Source organism: Cervus elaphus, chromosome 33 (assembly GCF_910594005.1).
Source record: "Cervus elaphus chromosome 33, mCerEla1.1, whole genome shotgun sequence".
Classification (NCBI taxonomy): domain Eukaryota; kingdom Metazoa; phylum Chordata; class Mammalia; order Artiodactyla; family Cervidae; genus Cervus; species Cervus elaphus.
This window is the reverse complement of record NC_057847.1, coordinates 57,237,054-57,259,466: the sequence shown is the minus strand read 5'-3', so window position 1 is coordinate 57,259,466 and position 22,413 is coordinate 57,237,054. Positions and strand designations below refer to the sequence as shown.

General features: G+C 34.9%; 1 protein-coding gene across 1 annotated transcript in view; it reads right to left on the bottom strand.

The window, feature by feature from the left end:
• LRP1B (LDL receptor related protein 1B) overlaps positions 1-22,413 on the bottom strand; it is a 2,070,284-nt gene that overhangs the window by 1,090,922 nt on the left and 956,949 nt on the right. Inside the window, exon 7 of the mRNA XM_043894665.1 lies at positions 5,506-5,668. Within this exon, the coding sequence (XP_043750600.1) occupies positions 5,506-5,668 (163 nt within the window). The remainder of the gene's footprint in view (positions 1-5,505; positions 5,669-22,413) is intronic.

Genomic DNA, 22,413 nt, shown 5'->3' with positions numbered 1-22,413 from the left:
GTTGTGAATTATATGAGTCAAGAACACAGTGAGAGTTAAATCAATGTGTGTTGTTTCCAGGAAAGGTTGTACTGAACAAAATAAGCCACTCCAAGTTGCTCTTCCAAACTCCCAGGCTAATTACAGTATAATGGAATAATCATTTGTAACTGAAGGAGTCAGTAATTAAAGGTGATGCCATACATAAACCTACACTTGAAGACAGGTCTATAGAGGAATTTGGAAAGAAGTTGAACCTAGACAAAATTAATTAATGAGAATAAAAGAATTTGAGTCACAGTTAAAAGAGCTCATATGGATTTATATACTTGAATGTGGCTCTGATTCACTAATTTCAGTTAAAATAGTTCAGACCATGAAACACATACCTATATATCCATGTTGTCTTGCCTATTTGCATCTGTAACTCTTGATTGAAAAATGGTAGGTGATAACTCTCCTAAAACTTTTGGTAAGCTGGCCTAAGATAGGCAGATGCCATTTTCTTATATAATTATCTATGAACCTAAATCCAAGATTGTTAGACTACCCAGAGAAGTTTGTAGTAGTGTTAAGTGGGAAATATGCATGTATATATTTAGATAGCATATTTAGATAGCTTATAGATAGATAAAAAGAAATATAGCTAGTGCTATATAGATATCCACTTGAATTTCATTGATATGGGTAAGAAAATGCATTGGTAAAATTTCTGAAATAATTAATACAAATTTATAAGACTAAGGAGGTTTTCATTGTACTGCATTATGTACAGTGCTTAATCACCCATTGAGTATAAAGAGAAGTAGACAATGTCCTTAGCATTTTCCCACATACAGATGAATGCAGAGGTCAACCCAACTGAGTACTACCATCATGTTCAAGACCAAGACTGTTTCCAAATTAAATTAACAGACCAAAATACACTTTCAGCATTTCCTTTTATTCCTCAACATATAAAAATAAAATAAAATAATGTTTAAGATGTCCAAAGGAAAATTACAGCAGATCAATACATAAATTCAGGAGAATGACTATTGGAGCTATTAAAATGTCTCCATGGTTTTTTCTGAGTTTTCTTCTAATGAAGAGGAATACAAAAGAAGGTACTGAGGGAGTATCTTTCATTAGTCAGTCTTGGTCCCTGTTGGCTTTAACTTTGATTCTATTTTTAATTTCTCAGCCATGACTAGTTTCACCAACAGCAGGGATCCAGGTTGGTGATGGGAAAGATATTATTAACTATTAAATACTGCCAATTACTCTTATGTGAATTCAGCTTCTGAGACTTAAGCTTCATTCCTCCTCTGGCTCCTGACAGATGAACTACTTTAATAGAGAACAAAGACAACACATTTTTTCCCCTCAATACTGACATGGGGTCATGGATTCACAAATAAATCCTACAGATCATTCTGCCATTCCTTCTCTACAAGTCAAAAGTCTACCCTGAACAGAAAAATGGTACACATAGTACTGGTAATGTAGTCAATTTCCACCATTTTTCACACAATATAGGAGATTTCCCCTCTCTCTCTAATTAGCCATCTCACATAATTCTATTGAATATGAGTTCTAGCTAGAATCTGCCTGCCAATGGAGGAGATGCAGGAAACACAAGAGATGCATGCTCAGTCCCCAGGTTGGGGAGATCTCCTGGAGGAGGAAATGGCAATCCAATCCACTCTAGTATTCTTGTCTGCAAAATTCCATGGACAAAGGAGCCTGGAGAGCTACAGTCCATGGGGCTGCAAAAGAGTTGGCCATGACTGAGCAACTGAGGACAAAAAGCACATCATAATACCTCAAGCCCCCCACCCCCAAATATTTTCCCTGAATTTTCAAGTCCAACTCCATCCCTAAAATATCTCTTAATTTTACTGTTTTTCTAATATTTACCATGCTTTAGCATCAATTGATCCCCTCTTTTGCAATATTATTTTAACAATTTTATACTCATGGTGAAATGTATTTTTGTATAGTTTAGTGTGATGATTTTAGTTTAATAGAAAGCTTGGAAACAAACCTTAGAACCAACTAGTTTCTCTCCTGTCCTCAGTTACAACTTTCATCAGACTGAAAAACTAAATGGTTTATTAAAACAATTTGATATTAAAAATACAGATCAACTGACAAAGGTAACTATGAAGGGGATTTATTCTCTAGTTTTATATTCTGAAAGACCTTGAAGATAATTCAAACATATCTTCCACAACATCAATTGTTAAAATAGTGTTTCCTCTGCTACTTTCTTCCTTAAATCCATAGTTATTCTATAATTTTCTCCTCCATCACATATACATTTCATTTTATTCCCAGTCCATACTACATTATTCTCATTTCCCCTCCTTTTACTTAGTACTTGGTTATATAATAGCCAGTCTATATGAAGTAAGCCATTTTAAAGCATTTGTAGTAGAAAGAGAATTGGACTGTAAACAAAAAGATCATTTTTAATGAGGCAAAATATTGGTCTGATTATTCTATTCACAACAGTATTATAAGCATTGGAAAGATTAGTAGTTATTTTTGAGGCAACATGAAAAAGAGAATTTCACATACTCAGAAAGTATTAAAGCCCTTTATATGTTTGACATTATTTAATCCTCACAATAGCCATTTAGTGGATTATCATTATTCATATTTTTAAGATAAGAAAATAAAGATACAAAGAGACATCCAACATCACTCAGCTAGTAACTGGTATAGCTAGGATTTGATCCTAGGGAGAGCAACTTTAGATTAAACTCTTAATCATTAAACAAGCCAAGTTCTTATAACTACCACCAGAAAAACTATTTTTGATACTGGTTGGACTATGGTCTCTATGCTACCTTCAAACACCAATGACAGGATAGAAATAGTTTTAGAAACTTCTTCAAGAAACCATGGGAAGAGAACACTGCTAAAATTTGAAATTAATAAGAAAATCTCAAGAAATATCTCCAGAAAAATAGCCTGAATTAATTAGTCAGTGTCAATACTGCAAGAACGAAAACAAAGTTTATAAACAATCTTTTTCTGGCAAATTTAGATTGGAGCCTGGTCCAAGTCATATTGATTTTTCTAGAGAAAATTACTAATCTATATTCAACAAATGAAGAAATTTTTTAAAAAAATCAGAAATTTTAGAATGACTATATTGTAATAATTTTTATATAAAAAGGGAATAGGAGGTTGAGAAAAGTAACATCAAAAGTACAGTCAGGTAAAAAGTATATTTTTCAATGTGGCCTGTGAGAGGTAAAGCAAATTTCCATCCTTTTCTATACCTATTAAGGTCAAGCTCTTAATAGTCGGGTCAAACTTTTAAGACATTCTGATATTTTCTGAACTGAAGTTATAACAATTAGGAAAAGGCAGGAGAAAGTTCACTGGTGGTGCTTGTCCCCTTAAGTAGATCATGCAGAGTCATTCTAACCTCAACTATTCAAATTACCCTTGATTTGCCCAAAAATAGAAGAAAAAAGAGAAAAAGAAAAACCTGCTGTTCTTTCCCTAGACAGTATCATATTAACCCTAGCCAAATTTCTGATATTAAGAGAAAAATATCAGAATATTTTAAAAACTGTTCTATGATAAACAAGATTATATTTATAAACATGAAGAGCTTTTCCTTCTCTGATTTTTAAAATCCATGACTGAAAAAACAGCAATCGAGACACACAGCAAACTCCAACAAACAAACAAAAAATTCCAAAGAGCCTTTTGTGATAAATGATACATGACAAAATACATTTAAACAGTTACTAGGCCCAGAGGAATCCAGCAGAGAATAAACACAACAATGTGGGGGTTTTCTACTCCTAAGTCCTTTGACAAAAATGACAAAATATGGTCCTTTCATGTCATGACAGGGAGAAATAGGAAGCTTGAGAAGATAAAATATGTCGCTGTTCAGAAGGGGAGATGGTGGTGTCACAAACATCATATTTCAGATTGGCAGTTCTATTTGAAAAGAGTCTCTGAATCTTTTGTTTTTAAGAATGGGGAATGATAAGAGTGGTAGAAAGGGGAGAAACACAACAGCTTCATCTCTTAACATTCTTGACAGACAAGACTGTATAAAGGCTACTTCTGAATTCATTTAGCACACCCAGGAAGAACACACATGCAAATATATTTCTCAACAGAATGCCAGAAAAATGTTGTTAACACATTTGTATATTTCCAATTCTTCCTTACTACCCTTATTCAACCCCAAACAAATCAATTTAAGTACAACTTCTCTTACTAATGACTTTCGAAGCATTGCTGCAGTCAGATTTGAGTCAAGTAACCATCTGCTGCAAATACAAATAGAGCTACATTCAAGAATTATATTACACAGGCTTCCTAGTAAAGCTCTTACGTGCAAGCTGTTCTTGTCAAAATCAGAACCATTGTGATGATGCATCTTAATATTCAATCAGACTTTAAGTAAAGAGTGACAAAAGTCCACATATGGATGACAGCTGTTTCTTCAGTAAATATTTTCCCATTTATTGAATGGAGGCTTATGGCAGTTTAGGCTATGTTCCATCAGACATTTCAGCCTGAACTGCTGGGAGACGATTAAAACAATAAGGATAAGATTTTTGTTTTTAAATCTTCATTACAACTTATATCTGAAGAAAGCACCCACCAGCTCCTCCAACTAAAGTTGTACTCTATGCCATTATTTTGAGAATATCCTTTTCCAATAGTTACTGGTAAAAATGCTGATTTTATAGAACCATATATATATGGTTCTTTATATAATACCATAGAACTTTACATAATACCATAGTGTTTGTAAAATTAAAGTATAATTCCTGTATTAAGTTTTTAATTACATGAACAAAGTTACTGGGAATTTAAACATATTTACCTATAATTTGATAATATGAAATATTAAAAAAAGAGGAATTAGTCTATTATCTAAAAGAAGTTCAGATAAAATAAGGCCTCTTTTTAACCAATAAAGCAGCTTGCAAAACTGGATAGTCAAAGAAAAAGTGAAGATGGATTCTGATGATTAATTCAGTAACTCCATAATACCACAATGTTTATACATCAATAGTTAGAGGAAAAAAAATGGTTTCAGTTAACAAAGACAAACTTCATGTCCTACTAATATCCTCAAACATGTACTATGTTCCTTTAATAAATCCTAAATGTTGTGCTGGACCTAAATTTGTTAATAGTCCATTTTTCAGGTAGAATTTTTGAAGTTTGCTAACGACAAGGTCCACTACTAAGTAACTTAGGTCTCCTATCTTTAACCTAAAACGATGCTGAGGATCTTCTCTGGTGACATCAAAATGATTATGAGGAGAGTAGTGGGTGGACTGTGTCTTAGGCAAGCCCTGCAACAATGATGTATTACGGAAATGGTATGCTTCAGCTTCACAGTAGATTACAACTTCTTTTTTCCTTCCTGTAATGCAACTGTTCAAGTCAACATTATAAACACTTTTGAGCCTGTTGTCTTATATTCCACAACTCTTTTCAGACTGTTTTTTAAGGGAAATTATTTCAGATCAAACACTATACAGAATTTCTTACCCTGCCATTGGATCCACTGCTATTGCCTTCGGATTATGAAGTTCCAGGTCAATCAGGGTGACACACACAGACCCGTTGTAATCACACACAAAGATCCGGTCACTGACATGGTCCACAAAATAGAGATTCCTGGTGAGCCAGTCAATTGCCATTTGTTGCACATCTGAAACACACATACACACAATCATTGAATTGCATGTGCAAATCTAATATCATAAACCTGAGTACATAAGTCTGTCCAAACCACAACAGAAGATATTTCAAAAGTACAGTAGCTTTACAATAGAAAAATCCCTGCAAGGATAATTTCTATGCCAAAATAAGTGATTATTCTGTAAAATAATGACTATCTCTTGATACTTTTCTTCCTGCTATCTAAGCACTGAGGGTGAGCTAGACAAAAGGGCTAGGAGTTTCTAAATCCTAAAGAATAGGTATTTACAATAAAATGTTTCACTAGTTTTTGCATTTATTCAAATAGTTCATCTAACCCAATGGCCATAACTGGTTGAATGACACAGCCAAATGTTTTAGTAGTAACAGGAATAAATACTTTTTGTGAACTAAGGTAAACTCTTATTTTCAGATCCTCTTCTAACTGGAAATAACACAAAAGGAGAGGTGATATGTTCTTCTGATGGCATATGTAGACACTGTAAAGTAAGACTGTTCAAAGATCAGTTAATTCTCTAGAAGAGGGCTGTTTCTCTAGAAGAGTAATTTGTTTTATGATGGAAATATTCTATATCTATGCTGTACAATAAAATACTGACTAGTCAACTGTGTCTAGTGAGCACTTAATTTGTGGCTAGTGTGACTGCAAACTGAATCTTCATTGTATTCCGTTTTAATTAATTCAAATTTGAAAAAAAGTAGAAAGCCAGTGACTCACATGGATAGTACAGATCTAGAAGAATGTATCTGTTTTTAACTTGAGTATTTTCTATTTGATCAGAACCACACACTGTGAAATTTCATGCTAACCAGTTGATATTTATCCCAATGGATAACCCTAAAAGTTATGGTTTCTTATTCTCTGAGGCACTGACCGTTTTTACACCTAACTATGAATCTCATTTAAACATTTCTTTAAGATGCCTGTAAGTATGAAATTCCACTAATGATCTTAGATCATCAATACTGGTTCTCCAATAATGCCATAAATAAATTTCTGATTCACATGCATTCCTTATGACAGCTATATTTGTATCTATTGCAAATTATAATTTGATAGTTATATATATATTTCTTTTTTTTTTCCAAACCATGGTAGAGAAGACAGCAATTGTGTGGAAATCTCTAAAAATTCCTACAAGGACAAGCAGTAAGTGAATATTGCAATTCACTGGATACAGATTTTTTAGGCCATCAATTACAGTTTCATTTCTGAATTACATGGTTTTTATGGAAACATAAGCATTTAATTACTCCACAAACTACATGAACTGTTTCAGCAGCCAGGATATTTACAAATCTAAACTATTTCTTCTGTCTCCAGAAATGTGGAAATGTAAACTTAGCTTTGTTTTTATTCCCTTTGCATTATTACATTATTTATAGAATAGAGCCCACTGTTTCAAATGTCATTTCAAATACCTAGTGTTCAGATAAAGTATGTGCCAAAGTCCATTCAATAACCCATCTCTCATGCTAGGCCTGCAGTTGGTTTAGTCTATGCAACTGTAAATTCAGACAAAAGAGCTGTTTGACAGCATTCACACCTTTCTTCAATTCTGGATCACTGCAGAAAGATTCTCTGCTACTGAAACAATAGGTATTGTTAACAGCATCCTAGTTTGAAGCAGCAAGGTCTCACTAAAAAAACCTAATAATTAGCCTAATAGTAACTGTGGGAATTGATTTTGTTTCCTTTTTCTAAACTTGAAGTTTCTATCTGCTTTTAATATGATTTTTATTGACTGGAGAATTAATGCAATTAAACAGAGTTCAAGTAAGTAAATCAGTGGATGAATGGATAGACAGATATAGAGAGGTAAATAAAATTGGGTAAAATGTTTTGAACTTTTTAGGAGATTTTTGACATTATAAAAATGTCTCTAAAATTTTAATAAGATCCTTATTACTTTATTGTTACTAGAAAAAAATTAAATATGTCCCTGCTATAATCTTTCTCTAGTTGCTTTTTATTCATTCTTCAACTAAAAGTTACTAGGATTTTGCTCTCCCTGTTCTTTTGAAACAGTTGCCTTATAGTCATTCAGAATTTCTTATATGCCAAAAGTGAAGTTTACTCTTGTGTTCGTATCTACAACATCTGTAGGTACTGACTACTTACTTATGAATCATAAAATAATCTAAATATCAATAATGGTAAACATTTAAATTACAGTGAAAAAAATACTGAAATTTTTCGAAACTTATAAAGTAACATATAAATATAAGTAACTTAATATTTTTAAAGGGCAATATATGTTGGATATAAAAACTTATACAAACAAAATAAAAAGTTGTATCCAAGAGAAATTAACTTTAAAATTTGAGGGAAAAGGTTAAAAATAATGAGTAATTATGATAATCTATAATTGAATTAAAAATGTTACATCAGCTTTTTCTTATCATCACATTATAAGACAACTAATTAATTATCAGAATTGGTGAATGTAGAACTTAACACTTTTGATTCACTATAATGTAATATGTGCTAACTATTGTGGACTAAATTGCTTTCCTCCCAAATTCATATGTTAAAGCCTTAATGCCCAGCATGGTAAATGTGAATATATTTGGAAATAAAATCTTTAAAGAGAATATTACATTAAAATGAGGCCATTTAGTGTAAGCCCTAAACCGAACTTTCTAGTGTCCTTATAAAAAGAGATTCGGGCATACAGAGACAATTCTGGGACTACTTGCAAATAGAGAAAAGGTCATCAGCAACCCAAAGAAAGAGATCTCAGAAAGTCCAACCCTGTTGCATCGTGAGCTTGGACTTCTAGCCTGCAGAATATGAGAAAATAGATTTCCTTCTTTTTTTGAGCCACTCAATTTGTGGACTTTTTTTTTTAATATATATTAAACTTTGTATTTTGTATTGGGATATAGCTGATTAATAAATAATGTTGTAATAGTTTCAGGTGAACCGTGAAGGGACTCAGCCGTGCACATACATATTTCCTTTCTCTGCCAAACTCCCCTCTCATCTAGGCTGCTAAATAATATTGAGCAGTGGTCCATGTGCTATCCAATCAGTCCTTGTTGGTTACCCATTTTAAATACAGCAGGGTGTGCAGTCTGTGATATTTTTTATGGCAACTCTAGCAAAATAATACTGCTGCTGCAGTTAAGTCACTTCAGTCGTGTCCGACTCTTTGCAACCCCGTAGACGGCAGCCCACCAGGCTCCCCCGTCCCTGGGATTCTCCAGGCAAGAACACTGGAAAATTCAATAGAGTAGTTTATGCCACAAAATAATTGAGAACGACAGTCAAAATCTTTCTAAGAAAAATACAAAAGAAATGTCTGCATGTGCTTTTAACGTCAGACTAGACCACTTTCTAACAGACTCTTTCAAAGACTGGTTAGTTCCCTTGGGGAATATACTTTTGTTTAATTTACAATTTAATATTTTAAGTGCTAGTCTCTAGGAATTTAAATATTAATGTGTATGTTGACAAATTAAAAATAAGTTTTATTCAATAGAGATGCAAATGGCATCCATCAGGTTGTAAATATAGCCCACAGTTTTACTGTCCAGTATGACAGTAAATGGAGAAGGAAATGGCAACCCACTCCAGTGTTCTTGCCTGGGGAATCCCAGCGACGGGGGAGCCTGATGTGCTGCCGTCTATGGGGTCGCACAGAGTCGGACACGACTGAAGCGACTTAGCAGCAGCAGCAGCAGCACCATGACATTACAGAGTTTTATATCTAACCTTACTATTTTAAATCAGAATTATTTTTTTCCTTTCACTGATTGCAAACACTTCAGTCTATTATGTCTGCTTTTGAGCCAGATTTACCATCTTACTGTTTCTCTTAATAATGAGCTAAATAATTCATAGCATATGTGCATTATATATTTGTATGAGTCATGTTTTTAACTTTTTAAAAATGAGAGGTTGGCACATATGAATCTTGATTTCTTTATTTGCCATATTATTTTCAACTAGCAAGAGGCAAGAGATGTAAATGTCCACAAAGATCAGAAAAAAATCATAAATAGGCAAAACATGTTAGGAGAGACTACTAAAAACCTAGATGATGGCTCAAAAGTACTCATCTACCTACAAAAGCAGCCTGAATTTCAGCTGATTGCTTTGATATAGAAATGTTTTATTGTGTGAAAGAAGCCAAAAATAAGAATTTCTGAATTTCATTTGAAATCTCCCAATTTTTAAATATGATAAGCTAATTTTTAAAAATTCTAAAGCACTCTGTATATCAAACAAAACCTGTGTGCAACAAACTGGATCAAAGACCTCCACCGCAACTATGCTCAAGTAATGCACATAGTGAATATCATTTTGTTTCAGCCTAACCTAAATACGCAGCAAAGCCAGAGATGAAGGGCAGCAGAGATATACATGGTGTGTGCATGCTAAGTCACTTCAATTGTGTCCTACTCTTTGTGACCCTATGGACTGTAGCCCACCAGTCTCCTCTGTCCTTGAGATTATCCAGACAAGAATACTGGAGTGGGTTGCCATTAATTCTCCAGGGGAATCTTCCTGAACCAGGGATCGAACCCACATCACTTATGTCTCCTGCATTGGCAAGAGGGTTCTTTACCACTAGCACATCCTGGGATCCAAGGGATTATTTTAAATGTGATTTTAAAATTTTTATAATGTAGTAAATGTACACAATTTAAGATACATCACCTTAAGGCTTACAATGAAAAACAGCAATGTTCACTTTTCTCTCTACTGTTTTCTGATTGTCTTAACTATTTCAATTATATTTATTAACACTTCCATAATTCTATATGATGTCCCTACTATAATTTTAAAGCTTTTAAAGTTTATATATTATCTGTCAACTTTCTATTGTACATAATTAGAAGCTAATTTCTTACAACCCTTCACACACACACACAGACACTTTCTCTCCCCTCATCTTCCCACAACCTTAATTTTTAGTTAAATTAATACTCAAGGTTTATATAATTATGATGATGTACATTTCTGTTGACAGTTGAAGAAAGTAGTTTAATATGATTACACTTTATTCTTGTGTTTTTTTTAGCATTCCAGTATTTTTTCTCTTTGTTGCAATTAATAATCACATAATTCTAAAACACACACACACACACACATAACTCTGAGAATACAAACTGGTGCAGCCAGTATGGATAACATTATAAAATGTCCTAAAAAATCTAAAAACAAAGTTATCATATAATACAGCAATCTCACTCCTGGGCATATGTATATAGAAGTAATGAAAACTCTCTAATTTGAAAAGATATATGTGGCCCAATGTTAAGTGCAATATTATTTACATATTCAAGATGTGGAAGCAAGCTAAATGTCCATCAACAGATGGATGGATAAAGATGTGGTATATTTGTGTGCATGCACACACACACAATGGCATATGACTCAGCTATGAAAAAAAAAAGAATGAAATAATGCTATCTGCAGCAACATGGATGGAACTCAGTTCAGTTCAGTCACTCAATCGTGTCCGACTCTTTGCAACCCCATGAATCGCAGCATGCCAGGTCTCCCTGTCCGTCACCAACTCCCGGAGTTTACTCAAACTCATGTCCATTGAGTCGGTGATGCCATCCAACCATCTCATCCTCTGTTGTTCACTTCTCCTCCTGCCCCCAATCCCTCCCAGCATCAGGGTCTTTTCCAATGAATCAACTCTTCACAAGAGGTGGCCAAAGTAGTGGAGTTTCAGCTTCACCATCAGTCCTTCCAATCAACACACAGGACTGGTCTCCTTTAGGATGGACTGGTTGGATCTCCTTGCAGTCCAAGGGACTCTCAAGAGTCTTCTCCAACACCATAGTTCAAAAGCATCAATTTTTCGGTGCTCAGCTTTCTTCACAGTCCAACTCTCACATCCATACACGACCACTGGAAAAACCATAGCCTTGACTAGACGGACCTTTGTTGGCAAAGAGGTTATCAAACTAACTGAAGTAAGTCAGAGAAAGACAAATGTCATGGTATCACTTATATGTGGAGTAGAAGAAAAAGATACCAATAAACTTATTTACACAGAATATTGATATTTCTCCTGGAAATCTTGATTCCAGCTTGTGCTTCTTCCAGCCCAGCATTTCTTATGATGTACTCTGCATATAAGTTAAATAAGCAGGGTGACAATATACAGCCTAGACATACTCCTTTTCCTAACTGGAACCAGTCTGTTGTACCATGTCCAGTTCTAACTGTTGCTTCCTGACCTGCATACAGGTTTCTCAAGAGGCAGGTCAGGTGGTCTGGTATTCCCATCTTTTTCAGATTTTTCCACAGTTTATTCTGATCTACATAGTCAAAGGCTTTGGCATAGTCAATAAAGCAGAAATAATGTTTTACTGGAACTCTCTTGCTTTTTTGATGATCCAGCGGATGTTGGCAATTTGATCTCTGGTTCCTCTGCCTTTTCTAAAACCAGCTTGAACATCTGGAAGTTCACGGTTCACATGTTGCCGAAGCCCGGCTTGGAGAATTTTGAGCATTACTTTACTAGCGTGTGAGACGACAGCAATTGTGTGGTAGTTTGAGCATTCTTTAGGATTGCCTTTCTTAGGGATTGGAATGAAAACTGACCTTTTCCAGCCCTGTGGCCATTGCTGAGTTTTCCATATTTGCTGGCATATTGAGTGCAGCACTTTCACAGCATCATCTTTCAGGATTTGAAACAGCTCAACTGGAATTCCATCACCTCCACTAGCTTTGTTTGTAGTGATGCTTTCTAAGGCCCACTTGACTTCACATTCCAGGATGTCTGGCTCTAGGTGAGTGATCACACCATTGTGATTATCTGTGTTGTGAAGATCTTTTTTGTATAGTTCTTCTGTGTATTCTTGCCACCTCTTCTTAATATCTTCTGCTTCTGTTAGGTCCATACAATTTCTGTCCTTTATTGAACTCATCTTTGCATGAAATGTTCTCTTGGTATCTCTAATTTTTTGAAGAGATCTCTAATCTTTCCCATTCTGTTGTTTTCCTCTATTTCTTTGCATTGATCACTGAGGAAGGCTTTCTTATCTCTCCTTGCTATTCTTTGGAACTCTACCTTCAAATGGGGATATCTTTCCCTTTCTCCTTTGCCTTTTGCTTCTCTTCTTTTCACAGATATTTGTAAGGCCTCCTCAGACAACCATTTTGCCTATTTGCATTTATTCTTCATGGGTATGGTCTTGCAGCCATGAAATTAAGACACTTACTGCTTGGAAGGAACGTTATGACCAACCTAGATAGCATATTAAAAATCAGAGACATTACTTTGCCAAGAAAGGTCCATCTAGTCAAGGCTATGGTTTTCCCAGTGGTCATGTATGGATGTGAGAGTTGGACTCTGAAGAAAGCTGAGTGCCAAAAAATGGATGCTTTTGAACTATGGTGTTGGAGAAGACTCTTGAGAGTCCCTTGGACAACAAGGAGATCCAACCAGTCCATCCTAAAGGAGATCAGTCCTGGGTGTTGATTGGAAGGACTGATGCTGAAGCTGAAACTCCAATAATTTGGCCACCACATGCAAAGAGCTGACTCATTTGAAAAGACCCTGATGCTGGGAGGGGTTGGGGGCAGGAGGAGAAGGGGACGACAGAGGATGAGATGGCTGGATGGCATCACGGACTCGATGGACATGAGTTTGAGTAAGCTCCGGGAGTTGGTGATGGACAGAGAGGCCTGGCGTGCTACGATTCATGGGGTCGCAAAGAATCAGACATGACTGAGTGACTGAACTGAACTGAACTGAACAGAACACAGAATATACACATAGAAAACATTTAAAAGAATGGAATTATAATACTCTTTAACATCACACACAAAAATAAACACAAAGCAGATTAAAAACCTAAATATAAGGTCAGAATCTATAAAACTTATAGAGGAAAATATAGAACACTCTTAGATCTATATCACAGCAATATCTTTTTTGATCTACCTCCTGGAATAATGAAAATAAAATAAAAAAACTATTTTAAATGATATTTAACTTCAAAACTTCTTGCAGAGCAAAGGAAACCGTAAACAAAATGAAAACATGACCCATATAATGGAAGAAAATATTTGCAAATGTTACAACTGACAAGGGATTAATCTTCAAATATATAAAAAGCTCATGAAGTTCAATATCAAAAACACAAACAACCCAATAAAAAATGGGTAGAAGATATAAATAGACATATCTCCAAGGAAGATATACAGATGGCCACAAAGCACATGAAAAGATGCTCAACATCATTAATTGAGAATTGAAAATCAAAGTTACTTTGAAGTATCACCTTGTACTAGTCAGAACAGCCATCATCAAAAAAAAAAAAAAGAAAGAAAGAAAAGGAAACACACTACAGTCTACAAAAAAATGTTAGAGAGTGTAGGAACAAAAGGGGACACTCCTGCACTACTGGTGGGAATTTAAATTGGTACAATCATTAAGAATATTCCTTAAAAAACTAAAAATAGAGTTGCCATATGATCCAACAATCCCACTCCTGGGCACATATCCAGAGAAAACCATATTTTGGAAAAGATATCTGCACCCCAATGTTCTTTGAATGTTGTTTACAATAGCTAAGAAATGGAAACAACCTAAGTGTCTATCAAGAAAGAAGTGGGAAAGAAATAGTGGGACATTATTAACAATGAAATATTATTCATCCATAAAAAAAGTTGAGATAATGTAATTTGCAGCAACGTGGTTTGACTTAGAGATTCTCATACTAAGTGAATTAAGTCAGAAAGATTAAAAATATTTGTGATATCACTTATATGTGGAATCTAAAAAAATGGCACAGATAAACTTATTTACAACACAGAAATAGAGTCACTAATGTACAAAACAAACCTATGGTTCCCAAAGGGGAGGCAGGGGAGAGATAAATTAGGAGATTGATATTGACATACAAACAACTACTATATATAAAATAGATAACTAATAATGACATACTGTATAGTAAAAGAGACAATACCCAATACTCTAATGTAATGATCTGTATTGAAAAAGAATCTAAAAAACAGCTGGTATGTTTGTATAAGTGACCAATGTATATATATATGAAAAAGGCTGAGGAACCAGAGATCAAATTGCCAACATCCATTAGATCATAGAAAAAGCAAGGGAATTCCTGGAAAAAAAAATCCACTTTTGCTTCATTAACTATGCTAAATCCTTTGACTGTGCAGATCACAACAAACTGGAAAATTCTTAAAGAGATGGAAATACCAGATAGCCTCACCAGCCTCCTGAGAAACCTGTATACAGGTGAAGAAGCAACAGCTAGAAATGGACATGGAACAATGAACTGGCTCAAAATTGGGAAAGGAGTACATCAAGGCTGGATATTGTCACCCTGCTTATTTAATCTCTATGCAGAGTAAATCATGCAAAATGCCAAGCTGGATGAAGGTCAAGCTGAAATCAAGACTGCCCGGAGAAATGGAGAAATATCAATAACCTTAGATATGTAGATGACACCACCCTAATGGTAGAAAGTGCAGAGGAACTAAAGAGCCTCTTAATTGTGGTAAAAGAGGAGAGTAAAAATGCTGGGTTAAAACTCACCAATTAAGAAATTAAGATCATGGCATCCAGTCCCATCATTCATGGCAAATAGAATGGGAAACAAAGGAAACAGTGACAGACTTTATTTTCTTGGGCTCCAAAATCACTTTGGTAGGTGACTACAGCCATGAAACTAAAAGAAGTTTTCTCCTTGGAAGAAGAGATATGACAAACCTAGACAGCTATTAAAAAGCAGAAAAATAACCTTTACTCTCGAGACATACTAGTGGTGACAGCCGCAGGCTGCACTTTATAGCTATCCTCTTCGGAGTGGGCAACTGAAGGAGGGAAATAACATTGCAATTGAGCTGTTCAGATATGTAATGGTTCCTGCACTTCTGGCTACTCAAGCGTGACCCAGCAACTAGATTCATATCTAGAGAGGCTGTGGAAAGACTGAGAACAAGCCCTGAGCCTTTGGAGTGGGAGCATTGACTCCAAGACCCTACACTACCAGAGAACTAGCCCTAAGCAGCATCAGATAGTGAGAACTCACACAAAGGAAACCACTTGAATACAAGACCTGGCATCACCCAACACCAGTAGCACACTACACAGGACACCTCATCTAAACTACAGACAAAAAAAAATACAAACCAGTCACCAGCAGACAGGGTTGCCACCTCAGGCAGCCTTGCCCATCAGAGGAAAAACAAACAAACAAAAACAAAAAAAAACCTCAGCACAAATCTCATCCTATACACAAATCACTGGACCAACCTTAGAAAGGCAGAAAACAAAAGGAAGAAAGAATTCATCCTTGAAGCCTGGGAAAAGGAGACCTTAAACACAATAAGTTTAAAAAAAAAAAAAAGAGGCAGAGAAATACTACACAAATGAAGCAACAACTAGAAACACAGAAATCCAAACAAATAAAGAGGCAAACTATCTGAAAAAGAATTCAGAATAATAATAGCAAAGTTGGTCAAAAACCTTGAAAACAAAATGTGGAAAATCAAAGAATCAATTAACAGAGACCTAGAAGAATTAAAGAGTAAACATACAGAGACAGACAACACAATTACTGAAATTAAAAATACTCTGGAAGGAATCAATACAAGAATATCTGAAGCAGAAGAACGAATCCGTGAGTTGGAAGACAAAATGGTGGAAATAACTTCTGAAGAGCAGAATAAAGTAAAAAGAATGAAAAGAACTGAGGACAGTCTCAGAAACTTCTGGGACAATATCAAATGCACCAACATTCGAGTTATTGGGGTCCCAGAAGAAGAAGAGAAAAAGAAAGGGTATGAGAAATTTTTTGAAGAGATTATAGTTGAAAATTTCCCCAACAAGGAAAAGGAAATCATCAATCAAGTCTAAGAGGCACAGATAGTCCCATACAAGATAAACCCAAGGAGAAATATGCCAAGACACATACTAATCACACTAGCAAAGACTAAACACTAAGAAAGAATATTAAAAGCAGCAAGGGAGAATCAACAAATAACATACAAGGGAGACCCCATACGCTTAACAGCTGATCTTTCAGAAGAAACTCTGTAGGTCAGAAGGGAATGGCAGGATATATTTAAAGTATTGAAAGGGAAAAATATACATCTAAGATTATGGTACCCAGCAAGGATCTCATTCAAAAATGATAGAGAAATAAAGAGCATTTCAGACAAGCAAAAGTTAAGAGAATTCAGTACCACTAAACCAGCTTTACAACAAATGCTAAAGGGACTTATATAGCCAATAAATACAAGAGAACAAAAAAGATCTACAAAATCAACCCCAAACAACAAAGAAAATGGCAACAGGAACATATATATCAATAATTACTTTAAATGTAAATGGATTAAATGCTCCAACCAAAAGACGCAGACTGGCTACATGGATACAAAAACAGGATCCATATTTATTCCAACTACAAGAAACCCACTTCAAACCTAAAGACACATATAGACTGAAAGTGAGAGGATGGAAAAACATATTCCCTGCAAATGGGAAGCAGAAGAAAGCTGGAATAACAATCTTCATATCAGACAAAATAGACCTTAAAATCAAGAAGATTACAAGAGATAAGGAAGGACACTGCATAATGATCAAGGGATCAATCCACGAGGAAGACATAACAATTGTAAATATCTAGGCATCCAACATAGGAGCACCTCAATATATAAGACAGATGTTTACAGGCATAAAAGGAGAAATTGACACAATAATAGTGTAATAAAAGTAACACAATAATAGTAGTAGAATTTAACACCCCACTCACACTAATGGACAGATCATCAAAACAGAAAATTAGTAAGGAAACACATGTCTTGAATGATACATTAGATGAGACGGATCTCACTGATATCTTCAGGACATTCCATCCAAAGGCAGAACAATACACTTTCTTCTCAAATGCACATGGGATGTTCTCCAGGATAGACCACATCTTGGGTCACAAATCAAACCTCAGTAAATTTAAGAAAATTGAAATCATGTCAAGCATCTTCTCTGACTACAACACTATGAGACTAGATATCAATTGCAAGAAAAAAAAAATACTGTAAGAAACACAAACACATGGAGATTAAACAACACATTTCTAAATAATCAACAGGTTCTGGGGAAATCAAAAGGGAAATCAAAAAATTTCTAGAAACAAATGACAATGAAAACACAATAACTCAAAACCTATGGGATGCAGCCAAAGCCATTCTAAGAGGGAAGTTCATAGCAATACAATCCTACCTCAAGAAACAAGAAAAACATCAAATAGACAACCTAACTTTACACATAAAACAACTGGAAAAAGAGCAACACCACCACCAATAAAACCCCAAAATTAGTATAAGGAAAGAAATCATAAAGATCCAAGCAGAAATAAATGAAAATAAAAGAAACAATAGTAAAGATTAATAAAACTAAGAGCTGATTCTTTGAGAAGATAAACAAAACTGACAAATCTTTAGCCAGACTCTTCAAGAAAAAAAGAGAGAAGAATCAAATCAACAAAATTAGAAATGAAAAAGGAGAAGTTACAACAGACAATGCAGAAATACAAAGGATTATAAGAGACTATTATGAACAACTATATGGCAATAAAATGGATAACCTGGAAGAAATGGACAGATTCTTAGAAAAGTTCAATCTTCCAAGGCTGAACCAGGAAGAAATAGAAATTATGAACAACCCAGTTACAAGCACTGAAATTGAAGCTGTGATGATAAATCTTCCAAAAAACAAAAGCCCAGGACCAAATGGCTTCACAGGAGAATTCTATCAAACATTTAGAGAAGAGTTAATACCTATCCTTCTAAAACTCCTTCAAAATTTGCAAAGGAAGGAACACTTCCCAACTCATTCTACAAGGCCACCATCATCCTGATACCAAAATCAGACAAAAACAACACCAAAAAAGAAAACTACAGGCAAACACCACTGATGAACATAGATGCAAAAATTTTCAACAAAATTTTAACACACAGAATTCAGAAACACATCAAAAAGCTTATACACCATGATCAAATTGGGTTTATTCCAGGAATGCAAGTATTCTTCAATATACACAAATAAATCAATGTGATATAGAATATTAACAAATTGAAAAATAAAAACCATATGATAAACTCAATAGATGCAGAAAAAGCCTATGACAAAATTCAGCATCCATGCATGATTAAAACTCTTCAAAAAATGGGCACAGAAGGAACCTTCCTCAACACGGTAAAGACCTTATACGATAAGCCTACAGCAAATATTATTGTCAATGGTGAGAAACTGAAAACATTCCCCCTAAGAAGAGGAACAAGACAAGGGTGTCCACTTTCACCACTATTATTCAACATAGTTCTGGAAGTCCTGATACAGCAATCAGAGAAGAAAAAGAAGTAAAGCTCTCACTGTTTGCAGATGACATGATACTGTATGTAGAAAACTGTAAAGATAGTATCAGAAAATTACTAGAGCTAATCAGTCAATTTAGCAAAGTTGCAGGATACAAAATCAATACACAGAAATCACTTGCATTTCTATATACTAACAATGAAAAAACAGAAAGAGAAATTAAGGAATCAATCCCATTCATCATTACAACAAAAGGAATTAAATATCTAGGAATAAAGTTAACTAAGGAGACAAAAGAACTGTACACAGAAAATTATAAGACACCAATGAAAGAAATCAAAGATGACATAAACAGATGGAGAGATATTCCATGTCCCTGGATAAAAAGAATCAATACTGTGAAAATGACTATACTACCAAATGCAGTCTACAGATTCAATGCAATCCCTATCAAATTACCATTGGCATTTTTCACAGAACTAGAACAAAAAATTTAACAATTCATATGGAAATACAAAAGACCCCAAATAGCCAAAGTAGTCTTCAGAAAGAAGAATGGAGCTGGAGGAATCAACCTTCCTAACTTCAGATTATACTACAAAGCTACAGTCATCAAGACAGTATGGTACTGGCACAGAAACAGAAATATAGACCAATGGAACAAGATAGAAAGCCCAGAAATAAACCCATGCACCTATGGGTACCTTATTTTTGACAAAAGAGGCAAGAACATACAATGGGGCAAAGATAGTCTCTTTAATAAATGGTACTGGGAAAACCAGACAGCTACATGTAAAATGAAATTAGAACACTTCCTAACACCATACACAAATATAAGCCCAAATGGATTAAAGACCTAAATGTAAGACCAGAAACCATAAAACTCTTAGAGTAAAACATAGGCAGAATAATTAATGACATAAATCAAAGCAAGATCCTCTATGATCCACCTCCTAGATTAATGCAAATAAAAACAAAAGTAAACAAGTGGGACCTGATCAAACTTAAAAGCTTTTGCACAGAAAGGAAACTATAAGCAAGGTGAAAAGACAACCCACAGAATTGGAGAAAATATTAGCAAATGAAACAACTGACAAAGGATTAATTTCCAAAATATACAAGCAGCTCATACAACTCAATGCCAGAAAAACAACCAACGCAATCAAAAAGTGGGAAAAAGACCTAAACTGACATTTCTCCAAAGAAGACACACAGATGGCTAACAAACACATGAAAAGATGCTCAACATCGCTCATTATTAGAGAAATGCAAATCAAAACTACAATAAGGTATCACCTCACACCAATCAGAATAACCATCACCAAAATGTCTACAAACAATAAATGCTGGAGAGGGTATGGAGAAAAGGGAACACTCTTGCACTGTCGGTGGGAATGTAAAATGACATAACCACTATGTAAGACAGTATGGAGATTCCTTAAAAAAAACTAGGAATAAAACCACTATATGACCCAGCAATCCCACTTGTAGGCATAAACCCTGAGGAAATCAAAATTGAAAGAGACACATGTATCCCATTGTCACTGCAACACTATTTACAATAGCTAAAACATGGAAGCAACCTAGATGTCCATCAACAGATGAATGGATAAAGAAGTTGTAGTACATATACACAATGGAATATTACTCAGCCATATAAAGGAATGCCTTTAGGTCAGTTTTAATGAGGTGGATGAACCTAGAACGTATTATACAGAGTGAAGTAAGTCAGAAAGAGAAAGATAAATATCGGATTCTAATGCATATATACGGAATTTAGAAAAATGGTACTGAAGAATTTATTTACAGGGCAACAATAGAGAAACAGACTTAGAGAGTAGACTTAAAGGCATGGGGAGAGGGGAGGAGAGGGTGAGACATATGGAAAGAGTAACATGGAAACTTACATAACCATATGTGAAATAGATAGCCAATGGGAATTTGCTGTCTGGCTCAGGAAACTCATACAGGTGCTCTGTACCAACTTAGAGGGGTGGAATGGAGAGGAAGATGGGAGGGAGTTTCAAAAGGGAGGGGATATGTGTATACCTATGGCTGATTCATGTTGAGGTTTGACAGAAAACAGCAAAATTCTGTAAAGCAATTATCATTCAATAAAAAATAAATTAATTAAAAAAAGAAGATGGTAAAAAAAATTAAAGAAACCTAAGTCAATTATTAAAAAAATTTTAAAAAGCAGACATCACTTTGCTGACAAAGGTCCATATAGTCAAAGGTATGGTTTTTCCAGTAATCATATACTGATGTGAGAGTTGGACCTTAAAAAAGGCTGAGCACCAAAGAATTGATGCTTTTGAACTGTACTGCTAGACAATACTCTTGAGAGTCCTTGGATAGCAAGGAGATCAAACCAGTCAATCCTAAAGGAGATCAAGTCTGAACATTCATTGGAAGGACTGACACTGAAGCTGCAATACTTTAGTCACCTGTTGCGAAGAGTCAACTCTTTGGAAAAAGACCCTAATGCTGGGAAAGATTGAGGGCAGGAGGAGAAAAGAGTGGCAGAGAATGAGATAGTTGGATGGTATCATCGACTCAGTGGATGTGAATTTGAGCAAACTCCAGGAGATAGTAAAAGACAGGGAAGCCTGGCATGCTCCAATCCATGAGGTCACAGAGTCAGACACAACTGAGCAACTGAACAACAACAAATAACTGAGTCACTTTGCCATACGGCTGAAACTAACACAACAGTGTAAATCAAATATACTGCAATAAAAATTGAAAAAACAAACAAAAAAATTAAAACATAAGGAAAAGTAATTTATGTTGCCAAAGGAGAAAGAAGGTGGGGAAAGGATAAATGAGGAGTTTGGGATTAATGGATATACCCTACTACATACAAAATAGGTAAACAATAAGGTCCTACTATGGTACAGGGAACTATATTCAGCATTTTGTAATAACTTACAATGGAAACAAATCTGGAAAAGAATATATATATATATATTTATATATATACATATATTTCCTCTATAAGAGGATATACATAGAAATTTAATGATTTATTCTTTTGCTTTTGACATCCTTCTTGTTACCTGCCTTCCTTCACTTTAGTTTTTAGTGTCTGCTCGATAGCCATGGTTCCTTTTATCAATCTATTCATTGTTTAACTGCTTCAAAAATAAAACATTGTAAAAACATCCTATTTTCTACTCAAGTGGAGATAAGAAGTTGCCTGGCTGTTATGAATAGGGGAGCAAATTTAGAAGCATATCTATTTTCAGACTACATTCTAAGCTAATCACCTTTTCATTAGTCCTATTCTATATCTACATTTTCCGAGGTGCCCAGAGTCACTAATTTTTGAGTCTTTCTGGGGTTCTTCACCTTGGCACCACTACTGTACTCACCAAGACATTAATCTAATTCACTTATTATTTAATCATCTATC